General features: G+C 47.1%; 1 protein-coding gene across 5 annotated transcripts in view; it reads right to left on the minus strand.

Moving 5' to 3' along the window:
* Tbc1d8 (TBC1 domain family member 8) overlaps nt 1–12,255 on the minus strand; it is a 99,575-nt gene that overhangs the window by 28,235 nt on the left and 59,085 nt on the right. For all 5 annotated transcript variants that reach the window (XR_009058761.1, XM_057794474.1, XM_057794473.1 and 2 more), the window contains exons 3-5: nt 9,807–9,925; nt 5,231–5,459; nt 3,021–3,261 (exon numbers count right to left, since the gene is read on the minus strand). Coding sequence is in view for 4 of the 5 variants with exons in the window: in XM_057794474.1 (XP_057650457.1) it covers nt 3,021–3,261; nt 5,231–5,459; nt 9,807–9,925 (589 nt within the window). In the remaining variant the exon portion in view is untranslated. The remainder of the gene's footprint in view (nt 1–3,020; nt 3,262–5,230; nt 5,460–9,806; nt 9,926–12,255) is intronic.

The following is a 12,255-nucleotide window of genomic DNA, read 5'->3' on the forward strand; positions in this document are numbered from 1 at the left end:
TACACAGTCAACACTGCCACTTCTATAACAGTCTGCTTTCTCCATCCTGCACAGTCCAGGGCCCCAGTCAGAAGGGCATCACTCAGTATCTTCCCACCTTAGCCTACCTCTTCAAGATGCCCCATAGGCATACTCAGAGGCTGTCTCCTAGGAAACTCTAGATTCTGTTCCGTCAACAACACTAACGCACATCCAGGGAGGCCGGCCAGCACACGTGTGGCTGCACGCAGGACTCCTATGCCAAAGGCCATGTGACTACACTCACAGGCCTGCAGGTGTTTACACATGGACAGACAACAAGAGCAAATGACCCAACACCCAGGGCCCTGTCATCATGGCTCCTCCATTTTGGAGAGCTCTTTATAAGCTAAACTAAAAGGACTCCAACAGCAAACTACTGCAGAGATGCAGAGAAGCATGGCGGCACCAGGCTGTTTCTTTTCAAACCGAATCTCCTCAGGTGGCTGTGAAGACTGAAGGGGAAAGGGAGGTATGCAAGCATCTGGGTCTGGGCATCAGAAAACCAAAGAACAGAGTTCCCAGGGCCCATCACAAGAGAGATTGTCTTAAAAGGAAACTCTCCCATTATCAAAGACAACCCAAATCATGTGCAGTTTCCTGGAATTTCACCCAAAAGGACAGTGAGGTTTGGTGCCTTACTCCTAACATTCAGTCTAAAACAAATGTACACAGCAAGAAGGGACGGGAATCTTCCCGAACACACTGTCGTTTGTGGAGCACTCCCAAGATGCTCAGGGAATGCCTGTGTGAGAAATAAGGAATCTTCATTTTCTTTTTTTTTAAAGATTTATTTATTTATATGTATACAGTATTCTGCCTATATATATCCTATAGGCCAGTAGAGGGCATCAGATCTCATTAAAAATGGTTGTGAGCCATCATGTGATTGCTGGGAATTAAACTCAGGACCTCTGGAAGAGCAGTCAGTGCTCTTAACCTGAGCCACCTCTCCAGCCCCAATATCTTTATTTTCTTTAGAGACTTCCTATTGCCAAACACTAGACTGCAAAGCTTTGAGGGAACTTAATGCAGGCTGAGTATTCTCTCTGTAAAATGACTGAGACATAAAGTATCTCAAATTTTTGTGTTTTTAAAAAGGGGATGTTTGCATAGATCTTATGGGTTGAGCATCCCTAGTCTGATAACCCAAAACTCAGCACGCTCTAACGCTGGATTTCAGAACTTTCAGATTCTTTCCAGGTCACATGTGTTTGACTTACAGACATCCAATTCATATATCAAAGACAAAGAAACATGAGATGCAGCTGACAGTCATGCCAAGGAATCTCTTGTTCTGCAGTACCTAGCTCCCTCCCAGGAGAAAGCACAGCTTCTATGTCTTCAACTAAGAAGAAGATGGATAGGAATATTAAAACAGAGAACTAGGGGGCTGGAGAGATGGCTCAGAGGTTAAGACCACTGACTGCTCTTCTGGGGTCCTGAGTTCAATTCCCAGCAACCGCATGATGGCTCACACTTATCTATAATGAGATCTGGTGCCCAGAACACTGTATACATAATAAATAAATAAATCTTTAAAAAAAAAACAGAGAACTAAACAAACACAAAACCAAAGAGGTGGAGCATGGCTCAGTTGGTGGAGGGCCGACCTATCACGCAGAGCCCTGACTGTATACACCTGCAACCCCAGCACTCAGGAAGGAGAGGCATATGGACTAGAAATTCAGGGTCATCCTAGGCTACACAGGGAACTCAAGACCAGCCGGGATAGACACTTAAGTCTCAAAACCAAAGTGTAGTGATACCTGAAATTCTTTGTAGCATAATTTCCATGGGCTCTTATTTCTCGAAGGTCACCTTTGTACCTAGTGCCATGACCCACAAAGCCTAAAACCCATCAGGCTCAAACTTCTGAGCTTCAGGTGGTAAGGCTGAACTTGTTTAAAGCAACAAATCCAAATGACTACCTCACAAGGTCACTACCAAGTCTTTCGAGCTATGGTCAAGCTAAACATAGACGACGACTATTGGCTCTGTAGTAGAAGTGCACTCCTGAGGACAAAAGTACCCAGACTAATCCAGCAGTCCCGAACAATCCCTCCCAGAAGATTAGCATCGGACAAGAGGACTGGGCTTGTAGCTCAGTGTCAGAGCACACGCCTAGCTGGCATGTGCCTGGGTTTAAGGCCCACCAGCATTAAGAAGTGAAATGTCTTCATGCTCCCTGATAAACAGCTCGTTTCCACCACAAGGGAGTCCACATTAAGTACTGAACTATTTGGAATGAAAGGGAACAGAGACCCAGAAAGCCTTGTCTACCACACAAAGGAAATGAGGAATAACGACAGTCATCATTTCTGCTCTGTCAAGATGAACCACAGAGATGGGGTCCACCAGACAGCTTGGAGGGTACAGGAACCACAGAGATGGGGTCCGCCAGACAGCTTGGAGGGTACAGGCACTTTCATCAAGCCTGACCACATGATGCAGGAGAGAACTGACTCTCTCATGTTGTCAGTAGTGTGTGTGTGCAGCACACACTCAAACACAAAACAAAAATGTAACAGAGAAGGAAAAGGTTAACCATAGAGGCAAATCTGCGTGGCACCACCGCAAAAACATACGTCTGGCACATCGGCCCTCAGTGTTCACAGGATCCGTACCCTTGGGTCCAACCATCCAGCAATCAAATATTCAGAAAAAAAGTTCTCTCTGTACCGAATTCCTATGTTTTTTTCTCAGCATTCTTCCCTCGGCAGTACAGTGTGACAGTTATTTACGTGGCACTGACACTGTATTAGGTGTGACAAGTCCTCCGGAGGTACTGCACGGTATCTGGGCATTTGCACAGGCCACGTGCAAGGCCTACAGTATTTTACAGAAGGGCTTTGCACAGCTGTCGACTGAGTGGCCACAGAGACTAAACAGATGGAGGAAAACCACGTACCCAAAGCTATCAAACACACAGGCACATGAAGGGTGAACACAAGTGTGGGTCCCCGGAGCAGCTGAGGGACACCTGGGAGCTGAAGTCCTACCTCTTGGTGATCTGGCTAGGTTCCTGAAGGTCAGGGTCCAAATCGAAGACCTCATTGTCCAGCAGCCTCCGGAGCGTCACATCTGCCAGCTGCTCCATCATCTTAAACACCTCATCCAGGTTCAGAAACATGGAGAAGTCACGCTCCTTATTCTGTGTGGTAATCCGGATGGTGTCCGTGAGAAAGACATTGGACGTCCGCTCCAACTTCAGGATGTCCACCCAAGGGATGACGAGTTTAACTGGACGAGAGAAGGGCAAACCTGAACTACGCGGCAGATGATGTCAAAGCTCTCCTTTAGCAAAAACACAAGTGTCTAGGGCCATGTGGGACTGTGCCTCATTCCAGGGGTTTCTCACAGATCTGTGTGGAAACTTCCTACGTTAATGGCTACTGCACTGCCCCAAGTGCCACACAACACCGTTCCGGAAAGCCGAGTCAACCACGCAGAACTTTCCCACGAATACCCCACCAGCCATGAGAGCCTTAATAAAGATCTGAAAATGGTTTCTCGTTGACTCGAGTAGCTGACAAACACTTCTACCATTTCCATTCACCGTGCAATTCTGTCTTCAGGGCTCTGGTCATTTTAAAGGGCACCATTTGTGTCATCCTCAACAGGAAGTTTCTTAGCTGCTTCTGTGTCCTCACACAAAGTGTCTTACACACACACACACACACCTTAGTTCATTTACACCACCAACTCCAGTTTATTAAGTAACTGACTGTGAAGAGTTCAGCATAATGGTTTGCAATGTAATGGTTTGGATATAAAATGAACCTCAAAAGGTTCGCATGTGGGGGCTTGGTCCCATGCTGAAGGTGCTATTTGGGGGCAGATGGGCCTTTTGAAGAATCTTGTCCTTCGTTCCTTCCTGTCCACAGTGGAAAGGGAGGCTCCCCTGACACACATTCCCAGTGCCTTGATGTAAGTGTGAAACCTCAGAGACTGTAAACCAAATAAATCCTTCTCCTGTTTCTAGCAGGTATTTTGGTCCAACAATGAAAAATCATTATCATGTACTGAAGCAGTTCATTCAAATAAGGAAGACAAATGAGTAAACAAACCAATCTGATGAACTCCAGCACAGTAACAAAAACATGCATAGATTATATGGAGGGACATTTCCTGGAGGGGACAAAACCAAAACTGGGTTTTAAAGGATGGAACAGGTATTTGCAAACAGGGAAACTATGAGGAAAGGAAGACTATTCAATTGATGAGAATTTCAGACAAGAACAGTAAGAATGCCTACGGTCAGGCTAGTGAGGGAGGATGTGGGAACAGTGGGCAATGAGGCCTGGAACATCAGCGAAGCAGCCGAGTGGAATTGGCTCACCATATACAGGGAGCTCACCAGAGGTGCTCAAAAGGGGGCCTTGAGCCAACTTCCCTTGAAAGACAAATGCAGAAAAGGAAAAAAAACACTATATCAGATTTGTTGCTTACCCAGTGCTGTGACAGGAATCCCTGCCAAGAGCAGTTGAGAGAAAAGAGTTTATTTGGGCTTAGAGTCCCAGGGTACAATCCATGGCGGGAGGAAGTTGGTCATATTGTATCCACAGTCAGGAAGCAAAGGAAAATGGATGCTGACACTCAGCTGCCTACATGCCTACACACATATACACATACACACACACACACGCTCACATGCATGTACACACAAACATATTCGGGGTTGGAGAGATGGTTCAGTAGTTAGGAGCACTTGCTGCTCTTCCAGAGGACCCAGGTTCAATTCAGCACCCACATGGCAGCTGACAACTGTCTATAACACTAGTTCCGGAGGATCTGACATACTCTTCTGGCCTCTGTGAACACCAGGTATACTCACGGTGCACATACATATACTCAAACACCCACAGACAGAAAATTAAAACTTTGGAGAAGAATCTACCCTCCTGGAGGATTATTCAGTCATTGGCTAAGATTCTGCATTTTCAAAGCACCTACAGTACTAAAACCTGATAGTGGCTACTTGAGTTATGCAGAAATGTTTAAGGGAGGAAAAGGAAGCCCCTTGTAGGAGACGCCTATATAATGAACACAATTCTCTACAAGCATCATTGGGAAATGGAGCAAGCATGCCATGGAAATATACCCTGCTTCTCTCGTCAGAGGTGCTAAGCATTCCCGGCTAAGCATTCCCCTGGGGCTGGCTGTATCTGTGAATTCAGGACCCAGTGTCCCTTGGCTCAACCACACTTACGTTCCTTGCCCAGGAAGAAGGAGTAGAAGCAGAGGTGGTTGATGCTGAGGTAGAGCCAGCCCTGGCGGGGCACCCGGCCCTTCCAGCAGCAGCATGAGTAGTAGGCGACCAGCTTCTCTGCCTCAGGGAAGTTGAACCTGGCCTCGAACTTCACCAGGGCTTCTCGGAACTTCTCGGGTTCCTCCTCCTGCTCAGCCAGTCTGCTACTGGTCTCTTCCGCGATCAGAGCCTGGGGCACAAAGAGACGCGGACCTGGTCAGCCAAGCAGAAGTTTAATACAAGGGGAAAGCGGGAAGAAAAGATGGACACCAGATTTCCTTGGATGTTTGTTAAAGTAACAGAGGACAAACTGACCCAAAGGATGTCAAAACCAAATCTTGTCCTTGAAATTTGGAGTTAAACATTAATACTTGAATGTCTTTCTGTCACATTTAAAAAAAAAAAAGTTGATTAAGGTGCATTGTGATGCTTCAGTGAGTGAAAGTACAGCCAAACCTGAGCATCTGGGCTTGATCCCCAACACCCACGGGATGGAAAGAGACAGCCGACTCCCACAAGTTATCCTCTGACCTCTACACATACTGTGCCATGGGTATCCTTGCACACAAATAAATGTAGTAAAAACATTTTTGCATGAATTGAATAGTGATATTAACCTAGCAACTACTGTACTTCAGTATCTTCATACGTTCTGCTGAGGGAGAATGGAAATCAAGTCAAGCTTCTCTGAGGTACTAAGTACCTCCATTGCCTTCAGGTATGAAGATATGGACAGCACAAAGAATCTGGATGAACACCCATGATATAGAATGAAAGACACGTTGCCGGGCAATGGTGGCGCACGCCTTTAATCCCAGCACTCGGGAGGTAGAGGCAGGCGGATCTCTGTGAGTTCGAGACCAGCCTGGTCTACAGAGCTAGTTCCAGGACAGGCTCCAAAGCCACAGAGAAACAAAAAAAAAAAAAAAACAAAAAAACAAAAAAAAAAAAAAAAAAAAAAGACACGTCCCTTTAAAAGGTCAAAAGTTTGTGGTTACAAAACTCTGATCCCCCATCCTGGGAGCTCACTGCTAAATTCTTCAATTAAAATATCTTCCTTGAGCTGGAGAGATGGTTCAGTAGTTAAGAATGCTGACTGCTCTACCAGAGGACCAGGGTTCAATTCCCAGCATCTACATGGCAGCTCACAACCATCTGTAACATCAGTCCTAAGGGATCCGATGCCCCCTTCTGGTCTCTGCAGGCACAACAGGCACACACATAATAAACTAACAAGCAGACAAAACTATGCATACAATAAATAAGTAAATAAATAAATACTTTTGAAAAGGCTGGGTGTGGTGGCACGTGCCATGCCTTTAGTCCCAGCGCTCAGGAGGTAGAGGGAGGTAGATCTCTGTGAGTTTAAGGGCAGCCTGGTCCACATAGCAAGTTCTGGCCAGCAGAGTTACACAGTGAGATCCTATCTTAAAGAAATAAAACATCTATGTTCCTGATCTTTCCAGGTAAGCTGCTATGAAATGTTCACAGGCCTCATGTATTTGAATTAATTTGAAAAATCTCATAAACACCCATGTTCTTAAGATGAAGCAACTTTGCGGTGTGCTGCCTGACCCCTCACTACAACTCATCTTAGAAATTAGACCTGGGAATTGACATCTCATTTTTTTAAACATAAATCTGAAGGCTAGACTGAAGAGATGGTTCAGTTGGTAAAAACCCTTGCTGTTTGGATCCTCAGCCCCCATGTAAAAAGCAGGTGTGGCAACCCACTTCCACGTCTCTAATGATGAGGGACAGTGAGTGTTAGATCCCAGGGGTCTCACTAGCCAATCTAATCAAAACAGAGAGCTTTTGGCATAATGAGAAGCCCTGTCTAAAACCTAAGGGAGTTCCAGGTTTAGAAGCATTCCAGGCAAGCTTTTGACTCACTGTGCAGCCCGCACTAATCTCCAGCTTGAGAGCCTCCTGCCTCAGCCTCCCCAGTGCTGACACTGCAGGATGTGCCTCCACACAGAGCAAAGAGACAGGACTTTTTAAAAGTAGCTAGTTCCAGTACTGAGAATCTAAATTTGTCACCCCCAAATATGCTACTTCGGCACACGGATTATTTTGAGCTGATGACAACTGAGAGAAGACTCCATCCCCCATCCACCCAAGACTGCAATAAAGCTCTGTTTGTACCAGTGCAGCCTCCCCGGGGCCAAGAGGATCTGACTTTCAACCACTAGAGACCCCTTCAGATGTTCACCAGCCTAGAGACAGCACTGCAGCGGGGCACAGAACCCCTTAAGTCACAAGCTGTCCCACAAGCCCCCGTTTCCCTTGATTTTTGTCCTTGGTCTGTCACTCCCCCACAAACTCACCCTTCCTTTTTTCAAGATAACTGAGGAGGCTGAGTGCTGACCACTTCTCAGTTACTCACAGCTGAGCTTCCGCCACGCTTATGTACCCTGGGAATACTAAAATAAACCTCTGGGGTGGGAGGACCCAAGAGACAGTGCCTACTGCTCTTGCAGAGGATCTGAGTTCAGGTCCCAGCACCCATAGAGGCAGCTCACAACCGCCCATGACCCCAGTGTCATGGGATCTAACACCCTCTTCTGGCCTCTGTGGCACCTGTACACATTAGCTCACACAGGTACACACACATTAATTTCAAAAATAAAATTTTAAACTTTAGTTAAAAAAAAAAAGTTTATTTTCTCTTGCTAACCCCCCCTCTTGTCTGGTTATCGTGGGTCCCACCACAGAGTCCAGGAGGAGAGAAGTGCTGCAGCCAGGCCAGCTTTTATGAAGCCACAGGAGCAGAAATGAACTTGTACCAATCAAAAGAAATACTAACTCAAAAAGGAAAATCACGCCGGGCGATGGTGGCACACGCCTTTAATCCCAGCACTCGGGAGGCAGAGGCAGGCGGATCTCTGTGAGTTCGAGACCAGCCTGGTCTACAAGAGCTAGTTCCAGGACAGGCTCCAAAGCCACAGAGAAACCCTGTCTCGGAAAAACCAAAAAAAAAAAAAAAGGAAAATCACTACAGTTGTTTAAGACTGAGAAAAGTGGAGGTGGGGGGGGTCTAGCCTTCAACAAGTAGAGGTAAGAGGACAGCCTGGGCTACAAAATAAAACCATGTCTCAAAAACCAAAAGAAACAAGGAATATGGGTGTGGTTCAGTGGTAGAGGCTTGCCTAACAAGTACAAAAGTATGGGTTTGGGAGAGAGGAAGAGGAGGGACAAAAGAAGGGTCAGTCGCATGTGAAACAGAGAGGCAGCTCTGTCACTAACCCTGTGTGAGGTCACCCTGCAGCTGCTGTCAGTCACTTAGACCAGGATGAGGGTTCAGGACAGTTGCCTAGGTCTACCCCGAGGTTCTAGCCTGGGGGTCTGCTGGAGGATGTCAACCAACCCAGGTGTCCTGGCCGGCTAGGATGTCCTCTTACTTGTAATGTTTTTCCTCACTAACCCTCAGAGACCCACCTGCCTCTGCCTCGAGAATGCTGGCATTAAATGCATGTGCTGCCATGTGATTGCCCTGGCCCCACAAGTACCACCTCGGTCTCCAAAGGAAAGGGGACTTCCATTTCATTTTTGAATATGATTTGAAACAGGATTGCACTATGCAGCCTAGGCAGGCCTTCGGTCCCTCTACCTCCACAAAGCACTTATATCCTCTTCTAAATGAAGACTCCTAGCAGGGCCGTGGTGGCACACGCTTTTAATCCCAGCATTTGGGAGGGTAAGTCTCTGAGTTCAAGGCCAGCCTGGTCAACAGAGGGAGTTCCAGAATAGCCAGGGCTACACAGAGAAATCTGTCTCAAAATACTGAAAAATAATAAATAAGTAAATGAGTGAATGAATGAATGAACCAATGAACAGTAAATAAATTAAGACTCCCTCTGATAGTATTTACTAACAGGCAGAACACTCAAGGGGTCATAGCTCCTTGCTTTTTAAAAGAAAACAGTCTGGGTTTAACCTGAAGGAAGAAAACTGTCCGCAAACTGACTTGCCTCTCCCTGCCCAGAGGGCTCTTCAGAGCTGATGCTAACCCTCAACTACACTGCAGCAAGACCAGCTGTGCACACCTCACAGGAGACAGCAACAAACACTTCTCTGAATATTCCTTCCCCGTCTTCTCCCACCTTCACTGGCTTTAATTCCATTCAGTTGAAGTACTGAAGAATAAGCAGCCACTATTAAGGAGAGGAAGAATGCGCCAGGTCCCACTAAAGGGACATGATGCCATCCACTGCAAACAAAGCTAGGAACAACGAACCCAAAGATTCAAATAATGCATCATACAGCGAAACGGAAAAACGAACAGCCTCATGCTCTCCCAAAACAAACAGGGTCCCAAACTTCTGAAACAGAAACTTGGGAAATGGATGAATTTGTAAAAGATGGGGTGTATATTGCTGGACTGGACTTTACGCAATGGGTGGTGGCAAACCGAACCCGCTTTGCTGTACGGAACGTGACAGGAAATGTAGCCACAGCGAGTGTGGAAGCCGTCAGGAAGCTGCGCAGCTCAGGGCCCTGTGAGGGGGACTAGCGGGTGGGGAGAAGCGTTGCCCACCTTCACCTTCCCTTTGACAAAGCTGGCGATGTCGTCCTTGTTGTCGAAGACCGACAGGGTGTGCAGCAGGTTCTGCTCCAGCCAGTCCCAGTGCTGGTTGATCTCCTCCAGAGTCGCACCTGGATTTGGACAGACACGTGCGTCAGGAAACAGAAGGGACTGCTAACACATGAACTCACTTTACAACTCCTGCCTTTTGTGAGTCTGTGTATCTTACATCACGGTCAGGGCGCCTGCTGCAGAGCAGACCCCCTCCATTAAAACAAGTCTCCTCCTGCAGTGTGGGTCTCTGCAGGGACAAATCCCACCGCCACAAGACAGGCCGGCTGACCGAGAGGGTCACTCTTAGATGTGATGTGGCCATCTTGCCTGCTTTGACAAAGCCCCCTGATCTCCATCTCCACTCAGTGACAGAGATGTTGGTCATTACATAGCTATCCCAACACAGAACATGCCCCCAGACAGCAAACTCACTGCCCACAGGCTCACACAGCGTACCCTGTGAGGAGGTCCTAAAGCCCAGGTTCACAGTGGAAGAGCTCCTGCAAAGCCCTGTTGGCTATACAAGAATGTTACCACTTGGGAGCAGCAGAGCTCGGACCAGCCAGGGGCGGCCTTAGAAATCAGCTGTCTACAGATGGATACCTTGTGACATTTACAGATATACCCCTCAAATGTATAGAGAAAGAGTTCTTACAATGCATGTTATTAAAACACACACACAAAAGCATGAAATCATACGCAATCCATCAGTTAATTTCTTTTCAAGGCAATTAAAACTCTTACTATACTACCAAAGCACTAAGCAACGCTGTTAACAAAAGTGTAGGGCTATCAGCCATCTCTTTCTTCTCGAGGACCCTTGTACTCAATCTCCACTGGGCGATGGACACCCGACATGGGATCTGTGTCAGATGCTCAGCTAAGGGTATCGAGGACAGGTAGAGTCCCTGACCAGAAGTTTTTTTTCAGTCACATTTCCAAAATGGGAAGAGAGTAAGCTCAGAGAAGCTAAAACTACTGAACCACAGTGCGGAGTCACCCAAACCAAGCAAGGGTCAGCAGAAACTAGTTATCCCAAAGCGGGAGTGTTTTGCTAAAAAGTTTCCTTTCTCTGTGTTACTTGTAGTCTTCTCCTTGAACATTCTTGGAAATACACGTATTACATTAGGGTCCCTCGTCTGAAACCACTAGTCAGAATTGTGGCATGATGTCACATGTGTAATATCCTACGGCTGCCTGACGTCTGATAACTAGATATTTAGACTTTCTTCATGCTCAAGATTTAAAATACAGTATAAGAAAAATGGAGGCTATAGGGAGAAGGTACATGAACTTCATGCCTAGACCAAGGTCCCAGCCCCAAAATATTATGTCTATGCAAGTATTCCACGAGCCAAAAGAATCCAAAACACTTGAGCCTGAGCATTCTGGGTGAAGGACCAACTTGCACTGCATGCAGTGAAGTGTCAGAGGGCTCAATCTGTACTTGTGACTCGGGTCCGTGGAAACGAAGACCACGTGTTAAATTGGGTCACTGTTCTGAGTGGGCAGTGAGCGTAGGAACAGGAAAGGCCTGAGAGGCTTCATCAGAAGGAAAATCGAGAGTTAAACAACACAAAGGACCCGATCCCTTGGCACCACTCAGAGGAGCGTGTCTGCGTCCTCACTAAATCCAGTTGTCTCAGCATGGGACCAGCCATGTGGTTCTCACTCAGCCCACTGCCTCTATTCATAGGTCCCGGTTTGGTTCCTGCACCTACAGCTCATGACCCGACCTTCACTTCCCTCCAGCTGTAACCTCCCCAGACATGTTCAGTTGGGGCTTACCAAGAGTTAGCCCTGGGGCGAGAGGCCCTTCTAGCTTTCGGCTTTCCTCCCTTACACCTCGGGGTATAGGAACCCCCTCGCCCCTCTGTAGTGTGGGAGATCCTTCTGATATGTGTTGCTTTTATTGGCCTGTGATAGGGCAGAGTAGAGGTGGGGAGGAGGGCTGGGTTGTGGGGGAGGGAGGGACACTAAATTGAATGCTGGAAGAAAGAAGGCAGAGTCAGGAGAAGCCATGTATCTGCTGCTGCCAGGGACAGATGCACCAGAGCCTTGCTGATAAGCCACAGCTACGTGGCAATACACAGATTAATAGAAATGGGCTAACCAAAGATATAAGAACTAGCTAGAAATATGCTTAAGCTATTGGCCAAGCAGTATTGTAAATAATATAGTTTCTGTGTGATATTTTGTGGTCTGGGCAGCTGGAAACAAACAAGTGGCTTCCCCCAACACTTCTGACTCCCCACATCTCTCTGTACAACCACCCAAGTTCAGCTTCTTCCTTTTCCCTCTCTTCTCTGACCTTTTGCTACCTGAACCTGGGACACCGAGCACCCTTCTGGCCCCTCAGCTGACTGTGGCGCACCACAGGCTGACACGGCTCAGGCAGTTTACCCTC

This window comes from Chionomys nivalis, chromosome 19 (assembly GCF_950005125.1).
Source record: "Chionomys nivalis chromosome 19, mChiNiv1.1, whole genome shotgun sequence".
Classification (NCBI taxonomy): domain Eukaryota; kingdom Metazoa; phylum Chordata; class Mammalia; order Rodentia; family Cricetidae; genus Chionomys; species Chionomys nivalis.